At 45.8% G+C, this 25,874-nt stretch overlaps 1 protein-coding gene across 1 annotated transcript in view; it reads left to right on the top strand.

The window, feature by feature from the left end:
* The window catches only part of RNF220 (ring finger protein 220), a 245,300-nt gene that overhangs the window by 206,431 nt on the left and 12,995 nt on the right, over positions 1 to 25,874 (top strand). Inside the window, exons 10-15 of the mRNA XM_014938949.1 lie at positions 4,477 to 4,573; positions 5,588 to 5,674; positions 7,419 to 7,474; positions 9,083 to 9,161; positions 24,035 to 24,143; positions 25,239 to 25,313. Of these exons, the coding sequence (XP_014794435.1) occupies positions 4,477 to 4,573; positions 5,588 to 5,674; positions 7,419 to 7,474; positions 9,083 to 9,161; positions 24,035 to 24,143; positions 25,239 to 25,313 (503 nt within the window). The remainder of the gene's footprint in view (positions 1 to 4,476; positions 4,574 to 5,587; positions 5,675 to 7,418; positions 7,475 to 9,082; positions 9,162 to 24,034; positions 24,144 to 25,238; positions 25,314 to 25,874) is intronic.

Genomic DNA, 25,874 nt, shown 5'->3' with positions numbered 1-25,874 from the left:
TGCTTGTCAGAGCACCTGGCTACAAGAGCAATGGGGATTGGAGACAGAGCTGTAACTTTGTTTTTTCTCTGCTTAATGGCCCCCGCATCTGACCTGCCTGCTCACTCCTGTTTGTCTGGACCTTAAGGAGGCAGCAGGGATTAAGACTGTCAGAGGATCGTGCTGCTTTAGCATCAGGAGACTAATTGTACGGGGGCTGGCAGCATGTGACAAGAGGTTCCCTCCTACCAAATGCACAGCAAGAGCAAAAAATTCTTCAACAAGGGAAAGATATAGGAGACTCTACATTTCGAGTTGTTCTTCTTTCGCCTGAAAGCAGCATTTTCAGATTCACATGTGGAATTACATTTCTCAGGCCTTAGGTGACTCTCCTCGTGAGAGTCGCAGCTGCTTCTGTGTATAACAGGTCGTGTCTCTAGTGAATTCCTAGGTCAAACTCACAACTTAACGTTGAGTTGTCGGATTTCACTTTATTAACACGTTGGGATAAAGTTCTGGTCCCAAGCATTGACCTCTGGATAGCGGCACTGGCTTTAGAGGTCCGTTCTAGGCAGCGTTGCTGATGGCCGTGGATTACTGCCCGACCTTCAGAAGCTGATGCTTGCTGGAGGAACCCTTCCCAGTTCCTAGTGTATGCCATTGAATTGCAAATCATTCCTGTGTAGTGGTAAGGGGCTCTTCTGGAAGCTCTCGTTCTCCTCTAGCAGATCCAAAACAGTGCCTTTGCAAAGGCCACTTTATTCTGCTTGACACTCTCTCTGCTCCATCTCACGTTTTCCTTGCTCCTGGATGGCAGCACACGCCGCCGGCAGGAGCTGGAAGTTGTGAGCCCTCTTTACACTTGGGCTGAGTTAGTGAGAAGCAGGTGTGATCCTATCGGCCCTTCCTTGCATTTAGTGGTCCTCTTAATCCATTTATAACAGCACTTGTCCAGAAATCTGGTTTGAATGAGCCTGAGATGAATGAATAATGTCAAGCAGTTCAGACGTCAAATATTTGAACAGCTGTGTGGGTGTTTTCACTGGCTTTGTGCATGGAAGCAACCCCAGGAAGTTAGACAAGGAGGGTCAGGTCGAAATTGTGGCACCAAACCCCAGTCCGCCGGAACTGGTCTCAAAATCCATCCCTGCTGCAGATGAAGGGGCATTAGGATGCCCATGGCCCGCCCTTTGCTCTGCAGGTGATGCTGGACCGAGCTTTGCATCCCATTCTGTGGTGTTTTCTTGCATGCAATGCAGTGGCGGTACTGGGATTTATGGACCTTTTGATTCACATCAGAAACATATTTTTTAATTTTGTTTTTCCTTTTTTTATTTTTTTAAAGCAGCCTCTGAAGTCCTAAAACTGATAGCACAGCTTATATTCAGAGTCTTTGTGGGTACATGGAGGTTACTTTGTTTAGCATACGGTTTCTGAATCAGTTTTTTTTTACCATGTTGTAATGGATTGGACTTGGTCATGTTAAAAAAAAAAAAAAAAACACAAATTCCATATTTGGTGAAAATCTGAGAGCTGGATCGCCTTATTGCAGCTTCCTTTAGGCCCTGGCCCGGGAGCCCTTGTTTAATCAGAAAAGAAAATTTGCTCTTCTCCTGCCCCTCATTTTAACCTATGAACTTCTCTGCTGTGCCCTCCTCTCTGACTGCAGTGCTGTATCAGATCATCCCAGTATGTATCTGTCACCATAACACGTACTGTCCAAACCCTTCTTCTGTATCCTCCCTGTGTACGGGGGGATAGTACTCTGTTGGCAATGCAGCAGTTCCTATTATAGAGCCAGATTCAGCAAAAGGTCTGTGCAGTATTTTCCTTACAGACTTAAAAGGGATTTTCTTAAGTACAAAGGTCTTGAGAGCAAGGACACCAGGATTCTGAAGTCAAGGTGCCTTAATATTTGTAAATTGTACTGCAGTAAGCAGGTCTTCTTTTCTTAAGCTCTAACCATAAACCACTAGTTGGCTTGAGTCACTGGGAAACAAAATTGATGGAAAGGTGCATGTGTGCTGTGTGCTTAGCATCCTTGCAGAGAGAGGGACACGGGAGCAGTCCCATTTACCTTCACTCTTTGGACACCTTCCCCCACCCAAGGCACTGGTTCCAAGTATTCATTGTCTGGCTAATGTTCAGATCACCTCTGGGACTGGCCAAGTCACAGCTCCAGCTTTGCATGATTTGTGTTTCCCACAGCTACAAGAAAAATGAAGACCTGTGTGTCCAAAGTTTATGGCCTTTGAGAAGTGATGGGCTAAAGTAATGCCAGGTGCAGGGGATGGTGTTACAGCAGGTTAAATGCCATGCCCGTAAATCACCACCCCATTGCCCACTGCAACTTCTAAGGCAGCTTTGAAAGACTATCCAGCTTCTTTGACAGGTCTCTCTTGCTCCTCTAAATCTTCTCCCAAACATTGTGATGAACTGGAGGATTCAAGATTTACTAGATGGAGCCGTTGCAGCAGGAGGAGGCAGCTCGTGACACATGTTGTTGGCTGGCAGCGTGCGGCCAGTACGTGAAACGCTTCATACGGGGTCTGCTGGCAGAGGGCTGCCCCAGTGACACCACAGAGCTGACCTACAGGCATGGATGGGCCTCGTGCAGTACCTGGTGCAGACGGTGGATTCGGGATTGTCGATCCCAGTTTTGTTACCTCTGCTGAAAATTAAGGCTGGCAATTACTTTGAAGTGAAAGGTAGTTTATGCTCCTAGGGAAAGGTTAGTCTTAAAATCATTGTCATGCTATGGTTATCAGTCGTTAAGGACCTTCTTTATATTCAGGGAAGAGAAATATCAAATCCATATAAACAAATTTTATTGGGGGCTTAATGAATCAGCAAGAGCCTCCGTTCCTAGAAAGCGACAGTAAAGAGCTGTGTCTGCATGGTGTCCTTGGAAATGAGACCTTTGCCTTGCCCCACTCTCTGCACGCTGCAAACTGTTAGAAATATAATTCACTCTTCTGGGCTGGGAAAGTGAAAGTTTGCTGCTGACAACACAAGCTTGTGTAAGTGTGCTGGTGAGAGCACCATGATGAACAGACCCAGACATTGTAGCTCTGAAAGGGCTACCCTAGCGCTTGGGAATGTCCTCGTTCTTCAGACATGCACCTTATAAACAGTGCTTTACATCAGTGTTAACCTGTCTTCTGCACTTAAGAGCTGCAGAAATGTACCACTTTTAGGAATTTATGCAAAGCCAAGGCTACCTCTACTTTATTCTTTCAGTGTTTGCCAATGGGGCATGCTCCCTGGTCTAGCCACAGACTTTGGCCACCAGCCATCTGGATTGGCCAGGTCCTTCAGGCTTTACCAGATACCCTCTGTCCATGAGACAGGTGTCCAGTTCTGCTGCCTGGACAGTGGGGTGTTCAGTGAAAGAGACCACTGCACGAGCAAGCTGATTTCTGTCTATGCAGCTTATGTCTCCAAACAGCTTAGATCTGTTGCAGAATTGAGCACAAACAAGTATCTTGCACCATCCTGGGATTCAGGAGGTCTTTGCTTTATTTCCAGTCTCCTGGGAGAGAGAGTGCCTAGTGTCAGATTGCACAAAGAGTAAATATGTGTCTTCCTTAGTTTGTTTCCATTTAAAAAAATCTTAGACAGCAAATATCATGTGAAGCTTCATCTTTGTATGTACCTGCATGCAGATCCCATGAAAAGAAGCCTGGTTGCAATCAGCAATAACACAGTCAACAAAATGCTTGAGAACCAAAATAAGTGTATTTATTGTTAGAAAGTGGCAATTGTTACTCAGTTCAGTCTCAGGTGTAACTGTTTGTTCTTGCTTCCTGCTGGAATTGGGACTGGGCTTATGCCTGATCCACCTTTGTTGGAAGTGCAGGAGTCTTGTTGGCTTGCACTGGAATTTGCTCACAAAAAAAATGCTTGTAAGGGGTGGAGTCTCATATTTTCCTAGAAAGAGGTTTGCTTTTCTTAAACATTTTATATTATAAAAATCTAAGCCATGACTAAATGCATTTAAATATATATGTATATATTTCTAATTGTATTTTAGCCTCTGGCTGCCCTCTGTACCTGAAGTAAGGACCAATTCAGTGTGTCCCTGTGGATTCTCTTACCTGCTAGTAGTGTAGTTTTTGTGTTAACTACTTCTATGAAAAATATGTCTTCTCTATTTTGCTTCAGTTTTTTTCCTGCCTTTGAGAGAGACACTTCTAGTGCTGTCAGCTTTTGAATAACTGAAGTGGAGAGGAGAAGCTCAACAATGTTTTATTTACAGTGTTGAAAATATTTTAGAGGGGAATTTTAGAGCATAAAATCCAGCATCCTTTCTGTGAGTGTTTTCTGTGCAGTCTTCAGAAAATTGTCCTTGGTGCAGTCTTTAGAGATGGTACCTTTTGTGAGGCTATTAAGAGTGAAGGACAGCCTGCAGGTTGGTGCTGTCCCACTATTCTTAGGAGATCTCCTTCACTTCACCTCCCATTCAAATACCCATCCACATGTTTTATTTTCTTTCAGGTTCTGGGTTCATCATGTGCAGCGGCAAAGAGAATCCAGACAGCGACGCCGACCTGGATGTGGATGGGGACGACACACTTGAATACGGGAAACCACAGTATCGTTTTTGAAAGGCTCTTAATGAGAGGGAACCCAGAGTGACATTTTCAGCTCCTTTTCCTACAGCGCTGCCCTGGGTAGTGATGGATAATCTGTGTCCAGCCCTACTGAAAATGGCACCGCCTTCCCCATTTCCCATGTTATTTGAATAGGAGGGATCCCCAGTTGCTGCTTTTTGAGATCCTTCTGCTGATGCAGCACTACTTCAGACATGGTTGGTGAAGTCTGTAGGAGAAATTGCAGGAGATCAAAGTTAGCGTTCCTGTATTTGGTTTCATAAGCAATCTGTTCTATCCATCAAGGTTTCTTCCATACAGATCACTTTTCCTGCTTCATGGGTAGGAATTGAGTTCATTTTCCATAGGGCACCCCTTTGTTTTTAGAGGTTAAGTGCAGTAGACTTTTCAAGCACTATTCACCTGCCGCTCTGAGAGACTGAATTTTTTTTCATTATACATTTCATGGGCATAACTATCATTAAAGGCAGTTTTGGGGATCTTCTCCATCTGGGAGCCAGCCTCTTCAGACATAGCTCTGGGAGGGCTGTGTGCAGACTGCTGCCCTGCAGAAGCTGGACTTCCAGCAAGGAGGAATTCCTGCAAGGGTGTTAGGCATCACTATAGAATTAGATTTTATTGAAATCTGTACCAGCCTCTAAGAGTGAAGCCACAACCCTTAACTGATAGATCATCTCTGTACCTCAAACAGAAATAGTGGAATTGTGCAAGTTAGGCTTGCAGAGGTTGAGGAAGCGGTTTTCCCCTTCTAAGAGGCTGTGGGTCATGTTGCTATCAAAAGACTTTTATATTTTTTTCCACAGAAAACAAAACTTTAAGCCAGGATTAAAAAGCAAGATTCTTTTGGGACCTTGCTTGGATACCAGCCCCTCTTCTTTTGAGGTGCTCCAAGTTGGATTGAATTTGTTCCGTGTCCCAACTACCGTCCCAACTATCTCAAAAGTCTTTCTGTTGTCTGCAACAAGGCCGTATGTTCCTTAACCCCTTGTGCTCAGGTACACAGAGGCAGACGTTATCCCTTGCACTGGGGAAGAGCCAGGTGAAGCCAAAGAAAGGGAGGCGCTCCGAGGTGCTGTTTTAAAGTAAGTACTGTGCTTCTCTAATTTGCTTGTGTTACTTTTGGGGAATCTCAATTCATGGAAAATACGCATTCGCTTAAAGGCAAGGGTGACAAGAAGAGAGGCTTAGAAAGAGGCATAGTGTGATGGTGGGTCTCCATTTCTACTTGTGCAGTTTCATAAAGCCTCCTGCACACTCTCCCTCCCCTAACTACACCACTGCCCAGCCAGTGCCATCTTCTCCCCTGAGCAGTGCTGGACAGAAGGTGAGTTCTGGCGATGGGAAACTGTGCCTTATGCATAAGGCCTTATGCATCATCTTACTTCACAATGAAATGTGGCCTCTTAGTAGTAGTATAACATGATGCCATCCACATCGGCACATGTTGCATTTGTTCAGAGGAGTCTGGCACCCAGAGTATGATTTCATTGCGTCCCATTGTATTGTAGAGTACACTAATCCTTCTGCCTTCATCTCTGGGGTTGGGGCAGGTCAGGGTACGATGTGTGCTCTGCTCATGTATATGTGTGGAGAATGTAGGCAGCCAGCGTTCAGGGCACTTGGGGAAGCATTTCAGGCAAATAAAATGAGTTTTAACAGGGAAGTAGGATTGCTTTCTAAGCCCTCTGCCCTGCATAAAACAGGGCTTAAATTACCCCTCTATCTCTTTCATTGAGTGATCCTGTGAGGTCAAGGTTGAAGTGATTGATAGAGCAGTGAAATGAAGTTTTCTTACTGCTTAGCCTGTCACAAACACTAGTTCAAAATTAGGTTCCACTCCATAGAAAAGTGGCATTTGCCCAACTGGATCCAAACCATTGGTCCGTTCAATACTTTGCTAACCGTGCTGTCTGTAGGCAGGGCCTCAAAGATGCTGAAGCTCCTTCACAGCCAGGAAAGTGGTGTCATAGCAAGAGGGTATCAGGGTATCCCTTTTTGGTGTCTGTGGGCACTTACTGCTTGGTGAGATGACAGAGGACCTAAGGCCGGGAGGCCCAGTTCCTTCTCATGGCTTGCACCTGACACATTGTTTTGCTGTTTGGACAAGATGCTTGCACAACTCCAGACCTTGTTGGCCGAACTCTAAAACAGGAGAGATGATGTTGCTTGTAAAAGCACTTTGAAATTCCGGCAAGTTTCTGTAGAAATGCAAGTACAAAAGCTGATGCCCTGAAGCATAAGCCTACCTTACCTTTTGAGTGCAACTGTCTTGGCTCATAGAGCTAAAGTGTTAAGTAGTGACGGGTGTGCAGCCTGCTCAGAAGATTCCTTTCTCTTACAGTCTCTGTTATTGGCTTGCAAGAGAATGGACAGGGTTAGGAGTTGTCTGTACTTCAGTGCTGTTGTTCCTCACATGGGAAGATGGAAAAGAGGAGGCTTGTGCAGGTGTAAAGTTATTCTTAAAGGGAGAAGCTGTCGCAACACAAAGGATTTTTGTTCACGAGTAAGGTTTTCATCTTTGAAATTGTGTATTCAAAAATGAGCCTACGGTCACAGGTGCTGTTTGAATCCCATCCTTCAGTCAGCATCACAACCCCCATGTGATTCAGCAGAGGTCGCAGCTAGAAGTGCAGGTTGGGAGAACACTAGTGGAAATGTGGACTAGCACAAAACCACCTCCTGCAGCAGGCCAACTGCTCACATTTTGGAACCTTGACTGACGGATAGAAGTATTGAGACAGAAGTGGTGGGTGGAAAGGGTAGCTTTTCCCGAGCAGCAAAATGTTCTGTATTCAACCTTTAGCATTCTGCCCTTTTCTCTTCTAGTGGTGGCACACCCAGTACTCGAATAACACCGGAGTTTTCTAAATGGGCCAGTGACGGTGAGTGTTGAATTTGTAAATTAATTTGTATGCTACAGGAGGGCAGATAGATATTCCATGTCTTCTGCCTGCCAGTAATTAGGCAAATGGTAGTTACAAATGCTCTTGCACAGTACCGGCAGTTACACAAGTTGGGAGTTGGATTGACTTGCTGTTGTGTCACTAAAAGACAAACTGCTGTTTCACAGAGGGAGCCATCAGAGCTTGACTCTGTGATGGTGGTGGTCAGCTACTGGGGCCTTAAACTTGCTTGAGGTTTTTTCAACTGCTTCCTTATAATCTTCCCTTCTTTAAAAGGGTGTGCTGGAGACTTGTATCATGATCTGTTGGGTAGGTCTGGTCCTTGCTGGCCTCTATGGCAAGAAAAGCCTGCAGCTCTGTTGCCTGCACCTTTGGAGTGGGAACTCCAGCATCTGTCCTACCTCATGACCTGTACTTGAGTCTCCAGAGCAAACAAGTGAATGTGAACTTGTACCTTTGCATGTATTATTTGAAGGCTCATGGCATTAAGGGGGGAGGGAGGTGTTAAACCCATTCGACTGCTGGGTTTTTTTGTTTAATGCCAGGAGCACTCTAAGTGTAAGCAGCGACCTAGTGGAAATATGAGAATAATAAAACCTGGCGCTTTCCAGCTGTAGATGCCAAATCCATTTCCAAAGCTGGGCAGTGCGGCTTCAGATCCCTTAGGAAGGGAACTGAAGCTCAGCGACCTGAAGAGACTTGTCCCAATGATTTTATTCCCTGTTCTGTTACTGTAATGCTTTGGGCATTTGATTCTCAGCCTTGAAAGAACCTACAAGACATAACTGCTTTCCAGTGGCGGGGGGGTGGGTAGAACCAGTTTTGCCAAGGGCGTGTTGATTAAATGGAGAACATAGGATATCTATCGCAGGCATTTTCTGCTGAGGGATAGGCAATCGCATTTATTTTCTGTGATGTAGGAGCACTTGCTTGTAGGTGTGTTCAGCTTCAGTAACTACAACCACAGAGGTGATGAGGAGGCAGCCCTGGTGGCACTTGCCGTGAGCTGTTTTCTTCATACCTTTTACCTGAAGCCACGGTGCTGAACCTACAGCCCGGGGGCTGGCCCTAGGACAGGTCGTCTGGCTCAGCCCTGACTGGTTTCTCACATCCCCCCGAGCACTGGGAGGAGGCATAGTACTGCTGGTAGAGGAGAGCTATGAGCAGACTGTTCTGTCCTACTACTTACCTGGCATATGTTTTTCCCTCTGTCTGCATCAGAGGGTTCTCAGAAAAAGGGAGAAGCTGAGAGCAGGGTCTTGGCTGAGTGGATTTGCTCCAGATCCACCTTTTTAGAAGTACACTTTGGCATGGCAGATGCATCAAAACTTATTGAATTAAATCCTGGCTTGAACAACTGGAACATCTGCAAGGGTTGGTCAGTATCTTCAGCCCCGAATCATATAGAGAGAGGGCCTCCTGGCCAGACAGGGACACGTAGCATCAGTCTCTTCTCTCTCTTTCCGAGAATTGACATGAAAATGACTCATCAGGGTCCTCTGCTTCTGAAACTCTTAACTCACTCAGGCCATTTCATTGCAATGATCAAATGTTCTTTTACTAATTTATCCATTTTTCCCTCAACAGAAATGCCCTCAACGAGTAATGGTGAAAGCAGTAAACAGGAGACCATGCAGAAGACCTGTAAGAACAGTGACATTGAAAAGTGAGTGTAAAGTGGATAGCTTTCATTTTTCCTGTTTTAAGGAACCATAGTGTCCCATCTGGTGTTCCTAGAAGCAGTGGTCGTTTGAGGGTAGGCATATTTGAAGCTTTACCACTGAGAAGGGAAGTTGTGCTCCAACATAAAGCCTGGACTTGGAGCTATTGGTGTCCTGACTTGCCTCTGCTGTGGGGAGTTCTACCCCAGGTACCTGTATGGGCAGGTACCCAGTGACAAGGAATTGAGTACAGCTTTCAAAGGGATTCTCCACTGCAAACTGCTTATTTTAAAATACATAAATAGATAGATCCATGGTTTCCACCACATTCTAGTTATGGTGGGTTTTCAACATGTTGTGCGGTGTGTAACAGCTTAGACTAGAGCTGAGACGTTGGACAAGAGGTGAAGATTCAAACCCACTTTAACCTGACAAAAACAATTGGCTTGTCAAGCTGTATTTTGATTTTTTTATTTTATTCCCCCTGCAATATTTCTGCTATCCATGTATCACAGGATCTTGCTTTTACTGGAGAAGTTACCTTATCGTTGCATCTTGGTTTTTGAGGGCAGTCCTTCACGTGGTCTCTATTCTGTTTTTTCAATGGTACGTCAGAAGGGAATTCCAGCAGTCCCCGTAACCTGGCAGAAGCCTCACTGAGAAAATTTCTTAGCCATTAAGATCCAGATTTCACCTTTGTATGGTTAATAATGGAAATGATGTCTCAGTTCCTGAGTGTTATACCTGCAGGGTATCCAGGTCCATGGATAATTTGGGATGGGGAAAGAACCTGGTGGTAAAGTTAAGCAGACTTTACAGAAAGTTGGGGTTTTTTGATGTAGTTTGTTCTCCTCCTGCCCCTGGTCCTCACTATAGAGGTTGTATCCTTGGCACAGGATATGTTGCCAGTTAGGGGTTAGCTGGGGAAACTCCCTGCTGCAGAGGAAACTTTTAACACTGCTCGGCGCTTTCCTTTTTACAAGGCTTTTTATTGGCATGTCCCAAACGTGGGCTGTCTGCTGGTCGATGCTTCTCGGTGAGTAGACTTTGGCCAAGGACCGCCAAGTCTGGGAGCTCACAGGTCAGTGGAGAAGCACCCGTGTCCTTAGAGCAAGCCAAGCATTGCGTGCTGTCTTGGTGGCAAGGATTCATCCCTTCTGGCCTCATCTGTCAGCCTGTGTCTCAGCCGCTGCTTGGCTTCCCTTTGGGCCTCCTGCCTGTCAGCCCAGCAGCCCCCCACCCTCCCACATCCACTCCTATTGAAAATCTTTAAACTGCAGGAGCTGAAAGGATTTGACATTTTCCAGAACACTTGAGCTCAAGTGATAAAATTGACATAGCTTTAATAATCTGATCAAAGAGGCTTTAGCTGGCACCTTTTGAAGGATCCCAGAATCCTTTCCAAACAGCACTCGTGCTAATGCCGCTGTGAAGTGGGGGAGCGTTTGTGTGCTTACACGTGTGTGTGTGTGTGTGTGTGTGCACACCTTGCTCCGCAGTAACCTTGCCCCACTAAAGCTTCAGTTCCGCAAAAGGTGTGAAAAGTCAGCAAAGCCCAATAGAAATTATGGGGAAACACTTAAAGTGTCTTGCTGAGTCTTTCCAATAATGCTGTTTATTTTTTTTTGGAAGTAGCAGGGAGAGCTTTTTATTTAAGGCACTTTTATTTCACCGAGGTTCAGAAATCAAGATGGTGTTTCAGGTGGAGAATTCCTAGCTGCCCTTTTTTTTTTTTTCTCTCTCCTTTCCTTTGAGATTCGTGTGTGATAAATAGTTTCTGTCCTGCCATTTAAGGAGTCTGAATGCTCTGTGTGCTTGTCTGTGTAGAGGGGTTCTGTTAAATTAATTGATAACAGGGATCAGAGCTAGAAGCCTACAGAAAAGGAGGGGGAAGGGTTTCACACTGTCTGTCTGCTTCTCACTCCACTGCTGAGCCATGATATATGGCGACCCAGCCCAACAGGCTAAATTGATTCATCTCTAGTTCCTGTTTCTTAATCTGGAGCTAAATTGGTTTCATTTTTCTTGTTTTGGGTGGCGCTTACAGGAAGTTTTTGGCAGCATCACTTTACTCCATTGTTTGTAACTTTAATTTTTGCCTTTAAATCTGAGCGTTATTGATTGGCATGTTAAACCCTGTGTAGCATCTGATTAGCATTTTTAAAAGTGTCCAGAAGCACATGGTTTACCACCTGTGTCAGCCGTGCTCTCCGTTTAGAGCAGCAGCTAATAGAGTTAGCAGCGATCCGCGTATTGATCCTTCTCTCATAAGAATGACGTTCCTTCCCCCTCCCCTCTTCCAAAAATAAGTCTGGGCAGGGAGAGCGCTGTGGTTTTGTTTGGCTGGTTTTTAATCCATTAGTACAGTACAGCAAGCGGTCCTCTTTTTGGCACGCAGCTGAAGCTCTTTGCTTGAGCCAAGTTAATTTAATCTAAACTTAGGTTTTCGTGGAGGAGTCTTTTCCATGTAGAACAGCTAGATGGGGTTTGGGGTAAGTCTTGTGTTTGTTGCCCTCTCCTTGTGCCGTGCCACGTCATCTATAGTTTGGGCAGGTTGCATTGTGTTGAACTTCAGATGGCAGCCACAGGTAACCAGAGACATGGTGCTAGTCCCAGCTCTCCTTCACAGCCATGCTAGGTCCTTGGTAGCTCAGGCAGGTTTCTTACCATTGACATGATCTGCATTGCATTGAACTTCAGATGCCAGCCACAGGCGGTAAGAGAGGTGGTACTGGTCCCACCTCTCCTTCCCAGCACTGCGGGGTGTCTCAGCCCTGCTGAGCTTTTCTCATCTCACCAACATGAGGGGTCAGGGAGACACCCTGGGGTGCTGAAGGCTCAAGGAGTGTCACATCAGCTGAGCTCTGCCCCTCTCCTGAAGACCCCAGCCACCATGAAGGCAGAGCTTAGCTGGTGCGATGCTCCTTTACCTTCACTCATGATGCAGCTTTGCTCGGAGAGAGCAGCCAGTCCCTAATTGCCCAGGCATCCTCTCCGACTCCTCCACCATCGTCATGCTCTCAGCTGAAGCACTGTCAGGCAGAGAGCTGCAAAAAGCACCTTCCCCACGAAAAGTCTTCCTTCCCCCTCCCTCCCCAGATGCCGCCTGTGAGGGTCTGGTGCCATTTTGAAACCGAGGTTCCCCGGGGTTAAAAGCCAGCATCTTAATTCAGAGTGCCAATGTTCAATTTTGCTTTCTGCCACCAGACTAGATTGCAGGCCAGCGAGAGAGTCTGGGTTAGTGGCCCACTGGGTCACCTCCCATTTGTTTTCCTCAATTTTGTGTTGTCATAAATTCATTCCAGCCCGTTGTGGTTGATCAGTTTATCTCCGCCGGGGCAGGGAGCGCTGCGAGCATGATATATGGCACAGAGCATTGTAGCCAGCCTCTCCATGAATCACTCCAGCTGTTTGGTGTCAGCCCCAAAGCAAACAGGACCCGGCCGCTGAGCGTTGACTACGATGAGCTCAGTATGGGAAGAGACATGACGTATGAATGTTTATTTAATAATTCTCTAATATTTCCAGCTGAGTGTGGCTGTGCCTTCTGGGGGGGGTGGGGGTAAAAGAGGGGAGGGGGAGGTTGAAGAGGGAAACTCTAATCTGTTGGGGTGGGTCATAAATCAGGCAGACAACATCATTAATCAGGGATGGGACAGAAGTGGAAGGAGGTGGGACTGGAGCTGCCATCCTCAGTGGGAAGGGGGCTGTGCTCTTTTTTTTTTTTTTTTTTTTTTTTTTTTTTTTTTCCTTTCCTGGGGGGGGGTGTTTTTTTTTTTTTTTTTTTTTTTTTTTGTAAAACAAATCTTATTTCTGATTCTGCTTGGCCCCAGCCGCGCTGCCCGCATAATAGCAAACCCGGACACAAGGCCGGTTAAGTGAGTATGCTGCCTCCACTCTAAACCTTGTGATACGAGCCTGCCAAGCATTAAATCCCTTTATAATTATCTTCTTTATATAACACTTCATGCTCATCGTGCTTCATTGGATGAGATGCTCGTTGGGTTAAAAAGAGGGTTTTAGAGACAAAAAGCAATTGTGTTTATTTTTCTCATCTCCTCTTTCCTCCCACCTCCCTTCTTTCCAGTCCAGCTGTTCCGAAAGCATCAGCTCCAGAGGGGCTCTGGCGCGGCAGCACAGGGAGGACCATCAGTTAAAATTAAACAAAGTTTAGGTTGGGGTCCTGGTGGAAAGAGCCAAGCGTGTGAGAGAGTTGGGGAGGCAGCAGTGTCTGTCGCAGGGACCCTGCTCCTAGGCAGACAGAAGAGCCGGGAGCAGCGTGAGTGTGAAGCCAGAGGATTAGCAGAGCCCCAAAAGGGAAGGAGCCGCGCTTAAGCTGGTGTGTCAGAGGGAAATAGAAGCTGTTGTGAATTCACACCAGAGGATAAGAGCTCCCCAGCCCCTCTCCATAGTGTCACACCATTAATAGGCTTTGGTGGGAGACAAGAATGTTGCATAGCAAAGACAGAATTAAAAAATTAACTCGAGTCATAAATGAGCTAACCCGCTGTGCTCTGCTAAGAGACAGCATGATGCTGCTTGGTGGATCCACTCCTAGATCAGCCCGTGTAAACTTGAGACAGGACCCAGGAAACTGAACTGAAGCCTGGGATTGTCAAAGCCAGGCTGAGAAAGCGCTGCTGGGCTGAGTGCTGCTTGTGTCCAGAATTTTAACTTTATTGGGTTTTAGTCCGTGCTTTCAGTAATTCAGTAGTATGTAATACATGCTTGTAACGGACACTGGTGTCCAGTGGGTGCACAGGTAGATGCTGCATTTCTTTATGAAATGAGACTGGCATTACTTTATCCTCCAGGTTGTGCTGGTGGAGAGCAGAGCGCTGGGCTGTGTTTCTTTATTCTGCTCCCTCGTTTAACTGTTCAGTAGAAATCGCTTGTGCAGTGACGCTCTCAAATGTTATTACCACTGCACCAACTCAAGTTGTGTCAGTGTCGTGGTTCATCATAGGCTGGCCGTTAACGAAGCTCAGCGAGGCAGGCTTGGCTGTACAAGCTCACACCAGGGGGAAGGTGGTATCTCTGTTTAGTGCAGCTGTGTCCAGAGGTTTGGTCTCATTCTCATGTCTTGGGCCAGTTTTTTATGGATTTTGACGTATTCATACAAGGAGGGACTCTTATGTCTGTTGAACCTGTGATGTTGCAGAGCTGAAGTGTCTGCAAACCCAAGGTGGCTGCGGGCTTTGGGGGCAGTAGCATCCCTGTCCCATAGCTGGGGAAGACTCCAAGGAGAAATTTTATTCCTATGTTGGGGGTGGTTTTAAACATCTTGCCATTTATGTCTCTTTGCCTGCCCCTTCTTTTTTTTTTTCTTTTCTTTCTTAGTTTCAGAAATGCTGTTAACTTTAATTTGTGGAGTTGCTTCCTGGGAGTGAAAAATCGATGGGGGGCTATCGCAGTGTGAAATTCGACTGTCACTATTGAGCTATAGAGTTAGCAAGATGTCTTAGAAGGTAAAAAATAAATCGTGGCCCAGCAAGTGCTCAGCTGTGCTATTTCAAAGGGGATATGAGGCTGATGGTCCGTTAGAGGGTACTTCAGTTAGATGGATGATGATTCCCTGTGAAATATTGGAGTTATTCCATAGGTAAGAGAAACTTTAGCTTATAAAACACAAACAGCTGCCTTCTAGCAGACAAATTCTGCCCTTAGATGTGTGAGCAGCTTGTCAGAGAGAGGACTCGTCCCTAAAATTAGCCTGTTGTGTTTAACAGGGTCTCTGATGGAGCATTGTAGATCCTGCTGTGTTCCTTCTGAAAATATTTTGAGGATGTGACTGTTTATTCACATCCCTCACCTACGCCGCAAGAATTAGGAGGCAGGGACTGATTCTTTTTTTAGGAAATGTTTGTATGGTGCCCAGATGCTCTCAAGAGAAAAGTAACAATTATTTTTACGTAGGCGGCGTTCCCTGTTTGGATGGAAATGTTCCTTTGAAGAGCAGAAAAGGGATCATGTTGTGCCCCATCCGCTGCCAGTTTGCTGTCTCTCTCCTGCATCTGTTGAAGGGCAGCCCTGGCTGCCTGCTGGCCATAATGGGGCTACTGCTTTCCTTGGCACCTACCAACGATCGTGGCAGGACTCAGTGAGTGTTTGTGCTGTGCCAGCTGCTGGGAGACAACAGGATGGTTGTCATTATGGCCGGCTCTTGGTAGTTTATGCATTTCTTAGGCTACAGTTAGTAAGTATAAATATGAAATAGCACCAAAAAACCTCACCCTGTTGGTATTAACTTCTCACTAAACCCTGTCTGGGACAATGTAGAGTCTGTAATTATTTCTCTTACACTTGCGTGCACAGTTGCAATACCACTGAGGGGAGCTTACTCTTGCGAGAGGGAGTCTTAAGCCGCATTTAGTCAGAGCTTGGTAAAGATTTCCCAAACAATTTAATGACAGAAGAATTCATTGTGTTTTCATATCTCCTCTGCCTCCGTAACGCAGAAACCAGCACTGCCTTTACAGGAACATTGTAATAGCAAGTAATGTAATTAATGTAGTTTAATATCCGTGTTGATTTTTTGTCCTCAGTTCAGTGTCGAGGCTTGTCACTCCCCACCACTGCAGGTACTTCATCCTACTTCTTCTTTTTTCCTTTTTGACAGCTTCTGTCCCCAAAAAAAGCTGCTGTTTCCCCCTCAGTTGCATAAGCGTTCCTGCTTTTCTCTCAGATAGCCAGCTCATGACCTGTCCTTCCTCTGCATTGCTGGTTTCCTCTTCCAGCTCTGGGACCACAGTTGGTTATGCGATACTAATGTGCCGTGGCCTCCTTTAATAGCCTCATGTTTCTTTTTGAAGGCACGATTACCTTAAATGATGCTAATTCTGATCCTTTCTTTCCCCGCAAAGGAAGCAGGCACAGTGTAAAAGTTCTAGGGCGGCAGCAGCGGCTGTAGGAAGCTGTCTGGAGGATGTGTTATCGTGCTGCCCTTGTGTACCTCCAATCAGCAGTCATGAATGGAAGTTCTGGAAAGCATATCACCTCCACGGTAAAGCCCTTAAAAGGCTGCAGATGAATCCAAGTGCTGCTGTAGTAACATAGATATTTCCTGTTTATTTCGGCCGTTTGGATGCGGGCCATGGGAGTAGAAGGCATTTCATTGTGCACAGACCCTGGCCGCAAGACTCGGCTGCGTGTCCAACCTTCTGAACACCTCTCAGCCCGAGGAATTTGCTATTCCTCTTTCACTTCAGGGATATTGTATAATTTTGTGCCCTGATCATCCAACCAAAGCTACCAATAATCCCAGACCACCTCCAGGCCACAGTGAGATGATGGGTTACAGCTGCCATGAGTCTTCCAGTAGAAAAATGTACCTGCCTAGCTGTACGTGGAGCTTGGTCATAATCCAAACGTGTTTACTTGTGGAGGGAAGCAAATTTCAGGAGACTGGAACCTCCAGCCCATGTGCCTCAGCAGGGAGAGGAGCTGCATTTTCCATTTCCACTGCCTGCTTTTTGTGGCCCTGGCTTCTATTAAGATAGAGACCATGACACACCTTCATAGATCTGTTAGGAGTACAGTTAGGGTCACCAGGATGAAGGATACATTTGAAAAGTGAACTGAGATGTGAACATGTTAGATGTGCGATTATTTCTATTTGGGAACTTTGTTTAGAGAATGGTTTTCTAACTTGGCCCATGCTGCCTCAACAAAACCTTACTGCAGCAAAATACTCTTCCATAGCATGGCTTTTTTCTTTGTCGCCAAAGCTGCTCCAGTAAAGCAATGGGATTGCATTTATTTTCTCTTTGGAACAGGGGACATAGTCTCTAAATCGAAATCAGAATGACCCATGCATTCTTTCTCCCAGCTTTCATGTCGAACCATAATTGCTCAAATGGCACATTTAAAATTTTGGCGCAAGCTCAGACTTTCACTAGCCGCCTTTTTAAATCAGTCCCAGTGGCCAGCGGGTACTGCGTAGCCCTACAAATGCATCTAAACATGCTGACTCCGAGGCTCCTTCCATTCGGAATGATCAGCGGTGCCATCTGTCTCTGTTTTGATTGGGGCTGGGCACATGTGTCCCAGCGAAACGCGGGCCAAAAAAAAAAAGAGAGAGAGAAAGAGCCAGCGCCTGAATTTACTTCCCGCTTCTGTAAAGACATTGTTGGGCTCTGTGTTATGGAGGCGGAGGAGATCTGAAAGCATAATGAATTCTTCTGTCATTAAATTCTTCAGGGAATCTTTACCCAAGTCCCTACTAAATGCGGCTTAAAACGCCTTCTTGCAGCAGTAAGCTCCCCTCAGTGGTATTGCAACAGTGCATGCAAGTGTAAGAGAAATAATTCCTCTGTGGGGAAAGAAGAAAAAAAAAAAAAAAGAGGCAGCATTTTTGGTTTGCATCAAGATGAAATTAGTCAGAAGCAAACTCTGAATTTGGCAAGCAGATGCCGGCATTAACAAGTTGTGCAAGCAAGTATAAAATAGAGGCGCTCGTGACTGAGAGCTCCTCGGCATCGTGTGTGTGTGCCCTTGCATGCACCCCGCTCCAAATTCACAACTTAGAACACGGAAATTAGAATGGGGAACATTGCATTATTCATAACTTGGCAACCAGAAGCCAGGGCACTTTGCCAAAATAAACTATTCTCTATAATTACAGGTGAAGCAACATTCTTTAATATCTTACAATACAAAAACATACATTAATCAAGGAAAGAGGGCTCTTTTTTTTTTTCCTAGAGGACAATAAATTAGCATCCTTGCCAATTTCCTCAATACATGTGACAATGTTTTACAGGATTATAAGTCAGCCTTTTTAAAGGAGGTTAGTCTAAAAACAAATAAACCAAATAAATTAGATTTTTAGCTAAATAGAGGGGAAGCCAGCTCCTCAAATGTTGATGTCTTACCAGAAGATTTGCTTTTTGTGCTGTCGTTCTCACAGACTGAGGGTCTAAACTTCTCTTGGTGTGTTTTGTCACGGCTCTGCTGCAGACAGCTTTGTTGGGCAGTTTGCTGCTGCTAGGGATCTGGCCCCTTCTGCCATAGCCAGCTCATCTAGGGAAATAAAATTGCAGTGCATGGTGCCAGTCTGGTAGATCTGGGGTGATTCGCAGTCAATCTGCCATCAGTGCCTCACACTGCAGTTCTTTCAGAGACTTCACGTGCTGACAGCACTGGAGCTGTCTCCCGCATGTGACTTTTCTTTTCAAATCTTGTTTATGAATTTAAGTGTTGTACTTGTTGGCGGCAAACTTGTATTATTTTTTTTTTTTCAGCTTTATGTTAGGTTCTTACACTCTGGTGAAGTGCAAAAGGCCTTTGTGTCTGTGTATCTCGCGCTGATTTCAGTAGCGTTCCGCCGCATCTGCCAAAATAAGCTCTGCTGCTGGTGATGCTGAATGGAAAGAGGGGGCGGATTCTTTCACCAGGTTGAAAACAGAAGCGGTTCTTGTCCCAGAAGACGTAGGGTTGGTTTTAGCTAGCGTTTGAAACTCTTGATAGCGAGGGAGCTGTGTGGAAGGCACCGTATGAGCGAGAGCCAAGACAGCATCCCCATGTTCTGCCGGTGGCACAGCAGCTCTGCGCAGCGTGTTACAGCCTAATGGAACACGGTCTCTTTGAAAAAGTTGCCCTCTCACCCAAACATAAATTGGCTATGAGAGAAGGCTTGCAATCAAATGATTGTGCACTGACGTTGGGGTCGTTTTTTCGGATCATTTTATCAAGTCTTGAAGATTTGTGCCCCACCAAGCGAGGACTGCAGTAGGTGTTCTCTTCTGGGGAGCAGTAGTGGTTATGTTAATTGTCATCTGTGGCCATGGTTGGATGTGGCCAGGAGCAATTTCTCTGCTCCTGGAATCTTACTTCAGCTTGACTCTGCCTTCAAAGCATCGACCAGTCTGTTTCTAATATTTATGATATGTAAGCTGCTGGCGACCTGACCTCTGCCCCCGGTGCAGGGAGATGGCATGTATGTTCTGCTGGGATCAGGTTCTGCACCTTGGATGAGGGAAGATAAAGGCTTTGTTTAAAAATAAAGACATCACTCTCGGGTCTGTCAGTGGTACTGTACGTTTTCCCCTCTGCCGCTCTGTGTTTACAGGCATACAAAACCCAAAAATAAATGTATGACGAAGAGAGAGGAAGGTCAGAATATCAAGTGTCAAAAGTAGCCCATGAAATTTTATTGGTGGTGCATTTAATCAGTGCTAAGCGTTTTTTACAAGGTACATACAAACAGTGGAACTGTAAAAATTTATGGAATGTTGTGTACAGTGTGGCTGTTTATGAAGAAAGGAAAATTTATATCCAGTTGAAATAAACCAAAGGGGAATGTTTTATGGAGACTCCTCAACGGTGGGGTGCATCAAGTGAGATCTGGATAAGGGGAGGATGGGGCTTTCTGATCTTTGAGGTGTTTTTCCTCCTTCAGCAGCTAACAGTTTGCATCTTTCTGTGGCTCAAATAGGCAGGGTGCTGGATGGAGTGATGGTATGCTGCTTTATTTTTTTTCCTGTACAATGGAAAGGAAACACAAGTGAACAGCTGCTACTGGTATCTCTGGTACGAGGCTCTCGCTCTTGGGCTCGTTCCAGTCCAACAGTTTCTTGAGCAGCCCTTAATATCCAGCTGGGAAGGGTTAACTGAAGCCAATCACTTTGACATCAGCATTTTTTTGTTTCCTTTTTTGGTCCAGTATTTTGTTGATGATAAAGCACAGACTTAGTCAATTGAGAGATTCCAGAGCTGCAGAATCAGAGATAATTTAATTAACGGAATTGCTTGTGATTGCCCACTGGGACAGCGGGTAGGAATTGCTCGATTTAATTTGGAGAAACAAAGATCACATGCATGCTAATGTTTGACAAATAACCAGCGTTTGGGTTTAAGTTTTTTTGCAAAGGAGCCGGGGAGGGGGGTGGTGGGCAGCCAGTTCCCAGGGGAGATTTCCCTGGAGGCAATTGCTGAGTAACAGCTCACAGCTACAGATAGGTCCTTTTTCCTCTTCCGTGGTATTTTTGTGCCCTTCTTCTGGCCTTTCACTTGAACAAAGCAAGGATTTGCTCAGCGGAAGAAAGTTTGTTCTTATTTTCAATAGAAAAACGTGCATTGGGCACAAAGGCTGAAAACTACCATATGCTGTCTGTCCAGTCTCATAGACTTGTTCCCTGGTACCCCAAATCCTCAGGGGTGACTGCTAAGTTGTTGAAGAGTTACCCACAAAGCCCAGAGAGAAGTGCAGGACCAGCCTTCCTCGGTGAGGAGCCCGCCCTTCGTGTTCTTGCTCTTGCATAAACCTGGCTCAGGTTCACCTGCTTGTGGTGATGTAGGTCCACAGTGAGCAGAGCATGGATGTGCCATCATGATACGTTCTCAGCCAGGAAGGACAATGCAGGTATCGATGAGGCTGCTCACACCTGTGTGGTTGGAGAAGCACCAGCAGTGGGGCTTGAGGCACAGCTCTTGGCAGTGGTTGTGCTCAGCAGGGTCTCTCTGGAGACTGATAAATGACGTTATCCAAACACGTCAAATCAGAGCGCTGAGGCGCAAAATTGTTAAAAGAGTCCTCCCAGATCCAGCATGAGGTCAAGGCAAAGCCAGGCGAGCGGGGCTGTGGAAGCCAATTCCTTCTTCCCTGTAATTCCCTCTGCCTCCCTTGGCAGGGTGACTCGGACACAGCCTTACCCTCTCCGTGGAGCTTGGCTTTCTGACCTTTGCTCCACCCTGGCCTTACCCTGTAAAAATTCTGCCCAGGCTGCTCCCAGCTGTGTCCGGGCAAGCGCACACGAGGTGTGCACGTCAAGAGGGAAGCCTGAGGGAGTTCCCAAGATTGCTGCTGCAGGAAGAGTTGCTCCAAAGTGATGCTTATCTTTAGGATACAAGCAGCAGGTTGACGGTAAAATGTCACTAAATGGAATGGCATGTGTCCCAAGTGCGCTGGCCACCACGGGAGCCAGACACATGGGAAGTGACTCTTGTCTTTATTCCATCCCTGGAGGTAGTTCCAGTTTCCTTTATTTACTAATGTTCTCCCTATTTCCCTTGACCTCATTTCCTCCGGCTTTTCGGAAGCAACCATGCAATTATCGCTCGCTTTGGGTTGACCCTTGGCCGCCACGTCCCTGGTTGCTGCTGCTCCGGGAGGCTTTCCTGAAATCTCAAGTGCAAAATACTCACTTGTGGCCAGAATATCTCTGTTGTGAGATGGGAGCTGCGTCTTCGGCACTATGCCGTGCGTCAGGATTTGTCCTGAGAGCACACTTGGCAGGGAGAACGTGGACTTTAAAGTCTGTCACAGCTGAGCTTTGTTCAGTGCTGGGAGATATTGCCGTGGCAAAAGCTCCCTCTCTTACCAATGCACCCCAGTCTTGTTAATAAATGTATATTTAACAATGTCTGGAGCGTATGAAGTGATAATAACTAAATCAATACCTCCCACATTGATTGTCCAGGATCCCTACAGCGTGACGCACGCAGCGGTGCGGTAATTTTCCAGCTAACTAGCACCCTGATCTACAGCCCTCCTATTGATTGGCCATTGTATCAGGCAGCCTCTGAGCATTATTGCTTATACCTCTATTCAGCCTCCTTTTCTGATTCATTCGTTTATTACTGGACAGGTGCGATTATCTCAGAGACTTTCCGAAATTGGCCGATGGGGGTCAGCCATTTAGACTTCTATAAACAAGCCATTTTCTATCCCCTCCAGTTGTTGCAGAGGCAAATTTTTCCTTTTCAATCTTTGACTGTTATTGGGCTGGGACTGGGGATGAATTGGCCTTTGCTTGGATGTGCTCAAGGATTCCACTTTTCCCTTTCCTTGCTGAGCCGCCTGCCCTTCAGAGGAGGACAGGTGGCTCCATGGATAGTAACAGGAGAATTTAGCAAGAGTGAGGTTCTGCTTGCCACTGACTTTGGGCAGGAGGTGCACTCACTGCCTTTTAAACCTCAGTATCCTTATGCATGCAGGAAGGAGAAATGGGTTCCAGAAAGTCAAATTCAGCTGCAGCCTTCATCCAGCATCAGCTTGTTGATGGGCCAGACTGGAAGGGCAACAATTTTCTCATCTGACAATAATCTTCAAGCTATAAATAAATAATTCTGTTTCTTCCTTGGACTAAACTAACATCTTTCCAGACTTTCTTTGAAAACACTAACAACTCTTCCTTGAGGGTGAGAACCCACACTGGGAGATGATAATGATTTATACCAATGAGCAGGAGCAAGTGGGTGTTGCACAGCGGGGAGCACTGTCTCCTACTGAAGCTCTTTCACTTTGCTCCAAAGAATATTTATTGATACCAAGACTTGAATCCACAGTGTCCCCGTCCCCAGGCAGTCCTCACCCACTAGGCTATCACGGGACCTGTATTTCTTCGCCTTTTATGTAGTTTTGAAATTGTTACCATTTCATAGCAACTGTCATTTGCAATGAATCTCCTTCTGATGAAGGTCTCACCTCGGTTAGCTCGTGCAGAGTGTCTGATCTGTACAAAGGTAGGAGTGAAGTTGGAGGAGCTTTATAACACTGGTACTTAACCATGTGCACTCCTGCAGCTCCAGTGCCTTCTGAAGTGTCGTAATTAGAAAAATCACTTAAGATCTTTTTGACTAGTTCTGTTTCCAGAGCCTTGGGAAAAGCCAGCAGAATCTCCTCATGGGAGATGCCTCAGGTCCCTCCCTGCGTGCTGGCGACAAGTGACTGATGAACAAAGGAACAAGTCTGTGCATGCGGTGGGAGTGCTGAGATTGCAGCTCACTTTATTGGTTGTAGTAATTCCACCAGACCCATGTTTTAGCCACCTGTTTGTGAATCATCCTCTAAAAAGGTAGAACACGTAGGTGCTGTTTGTGGATTATGTTGTGATTGATGCAGCTTCTGGTGGCAAGTTCTTCAGGTTCTTCTGAGCTGGGGTCTGCTTGGACAGGTCTGAAATTGACTGGCATACATGAAAATAGCTGGTTTGGTTTGTTCTTTTGCAAGATTGAAAGCCTTAATGTCAGTGCAATACTCTGAACCTTTTCTGGGGAATGTTTGAGGGCCCCTCCCTATGTCTACACTATGTTGAAATAGGGTTTTCCAGCATGCTGGAGTGACACATCCTTGTCTGTAATGCTCCCTGCATCTCATTTGCTAAGCATTGCTGTCTGCCCTTGCCTTTAGGTTGGCAAGTTGCTCTTTTCACCAGCCTTGCAGAACCATGAAAATACACTTGCCTGCCCTCAGCACAGCACCTCTGTGACAAAAGAGATAATGCTGCCCATCAAAAATGACCCTAAGAAATGGGAAAGCAGAGATTGTGAAGCTGTTTTTATAGCCACCCTGTTGGCACAGTGTCCATTGCTTTTGGTTTCTTCCTTCCTTTTTTTTTTTTTTTCAGTAGTACAACCCAAAAAACAAGGGGTTTCTTCAATATAAAAGCATTGTGTTGATCTGTGTCATGAGTTGATTTTGTGTTTCATGAGGTCAATGGCCAGCAAAGATTCTCTAAGGGGGAGAGCAGCTCCTGTTGCCCACAAAAAGTTATCTCAACATACAGAACTTTGTTCAAAGCATTTGGCCCTAATGAATCTCTTAAGGGAGACAAGAAAAGAAGCAGAGAACAAAACAAAACAAAACAAAAAAAAAAAATCTGTTCTTTAAACGTCTGTGTCTTGTGGAAACTCCTTCTGTATGAAGTTGGCGACCCCAGCCCCATTGTGTTCTGTTGTGATGTGTTTGGAAGTGTTTAGTAGAACACCTCAAAGAATTCCCGCTGGGCTTTTCAGGAATTCTTCTTCACCACAAACTGGATGTATTAGTTCGAGTGTTGCCGTTTCCTGCGCGGTACCTGTTGTGGGATCCTTTTTCCCCTGAACTCTTAACGATCTTGTGTGCTCAGTGATGCTCACTCTCCATCATCTTTTGCAGAATTACAGAAGACTCTGCAGTGACAACATTTGAAGCGTTAAAGGCTCGTGTCCGTGAGTTAGAAAGGCAGCTTTCCCGTGGGGACCGCTATAAATGTCTCATTTGCATGGTGAGTAGCACTCCACTTGTGGTAATGAATCAGAAATGTCTTGGTATCTTTGCTGAGGAGGGGAGAAGCTTTTCTTCTTTTTTGGGTGGAGTGGGGGAACTCATCTTTGTCCCTATACACCAATCGGCTTTCCAAATGAAGGTGCTAGGTCTTTTTAAATTCCTGTATGCCTTACATGGTTTCATTGGTATTTGTAGCTGTCTATCTGTATTCTTGCCCCAACTCGGGAAGACTTTCAGCCTTCCTGTAAAAAACTCCCAGATTCCAGCGTTCTCTTCCTGCGTGTGCAGATTTACATCCACGGGGTAGAGCAGAGTGGACAGAGAGATGAGAGGAATGCTGCCTGGGCGTTTAAAAGTTGTGGATGTCCTGCTCGCTCTGTGGTGATGCTGTGGCCGTCTTAAAGAAGGGCAGCAGCTCCCTCTGATGGTCTGAGCCTGCAAAGCTTCCCATCTCCTGTTAGGTTTTAATTTTGCTGATAGAGGGAGAAAATTCTGCTTGGCGAAGGGCTCCCTCTGCAATTTCAGCTTGGTGCGTGGTGCTCTCTCTCCCAGCTCCCCACCCGTGGGCATGGGGGTGCAGTCCCCGTCTCTCATCCCACAGGAGGGGTGACAGCTTGCTGCTCATTTCCAGAGGTTTGTGAGCAATGACAGAAAATACTCAAGCAAAGGCACGTCTGCTGAAATAGCAGCAGCGTTCTTGGGATGCGGTTAAGCTGTTCCTGCAGAGCTGAGAGTTGTGATAAGGGTTAATCTTACCCTGTCACTGTTTTTTTTGTATGATCTGGTGACCTTTCTGATGAGAATAATAGCAGGCGGCCACGGCAACTTCAGATGCTCTTGTGATAACTGTGCTGAGCCAGGTCACCACTTGAGTAGATTATGGGCTTCCAACAGGAGTTCTGGGAAGTCAGAAAAATGGACTGCAGGAAACTTTCTGCCTTTACTACTTGCATATTACACAAATTTATTTTTTTGTAATACAAAGTGCAAGGTACTTTGTGTTACCCACAAAGAAAGGCGTTGTGATGGGGTTGGGAGCAAAGAATCAGTAGATCCCTGCTGTGGAAATAACCTGTTTGCTTCTTCTCCTCAGGACTCCTACACAATGCCCCTGACTTCTATTCAGTGCTGGCACGTGCACTGTGAAGAATGCTGGCTGCGGACTCTGGTGAGGCTCTTGGCTACTTTCTTGTTGACTTACAGAGTTTTTCCCTCTCTTCTGGGGTACTTTATTTAAATCACCATGGGGAAAGGTGCTTTTTGCTTTATTTTAAACAATCTTGAGTGCTGTGCATGCAGACTTTCCAAGCCTTGCTGTTTAACACCCCAGTCCAGCTTTGGCTTGAGTGAGTTCTGTTTGAGTCGTGACTGAGGTGTAGTCCTGCCCCTTCTTTGCTCTTCTGTCACTGTGGGGACAGCCATTGCTCATGTAAGAGTTCTGTGCTGGGGACAACCTTGCCTTACAGTAATTTCCTGTGGGGCATCCATGCAGAAAGGTAAAGCTGTGAGAATGGAGGCCAAATCCACTGAGATTTCATGGAATGGGTAGCTTTTGAGAAACCTAATATTCCCCTGAAGCAAAGGGAATCATCTTCAGGATAGATGATATGGAAGGGAGCGTTTATGAATATGAATCTGTATTTTTAAGATTATTTGAAATAGCACTGTGCGGTTTTCAAGCCTATGCCATTCTGTTTGGAAGATTGGGGACTACTTTGAATATTGAATA

Source organism: Calidris pugnax, unplaced genomic scaffold (genome assembly GCF_001431845.1).
Source record: "Calidris pugnax isolate Ruff unplaced genomic scaffold, ASM143184v1 scaffold18, whole genome shotgun sequence".
NCBI classification, from domain to species: domain Eukaryota; kingdom Metazoa; phylum Chordata; class Aves; order Charadriiformes; family Scolopacidae; genus Calidris; species Calidris pugnax.
This window is presented reverse-complemented; position numbering and strand designations above follow the sequence as displayed.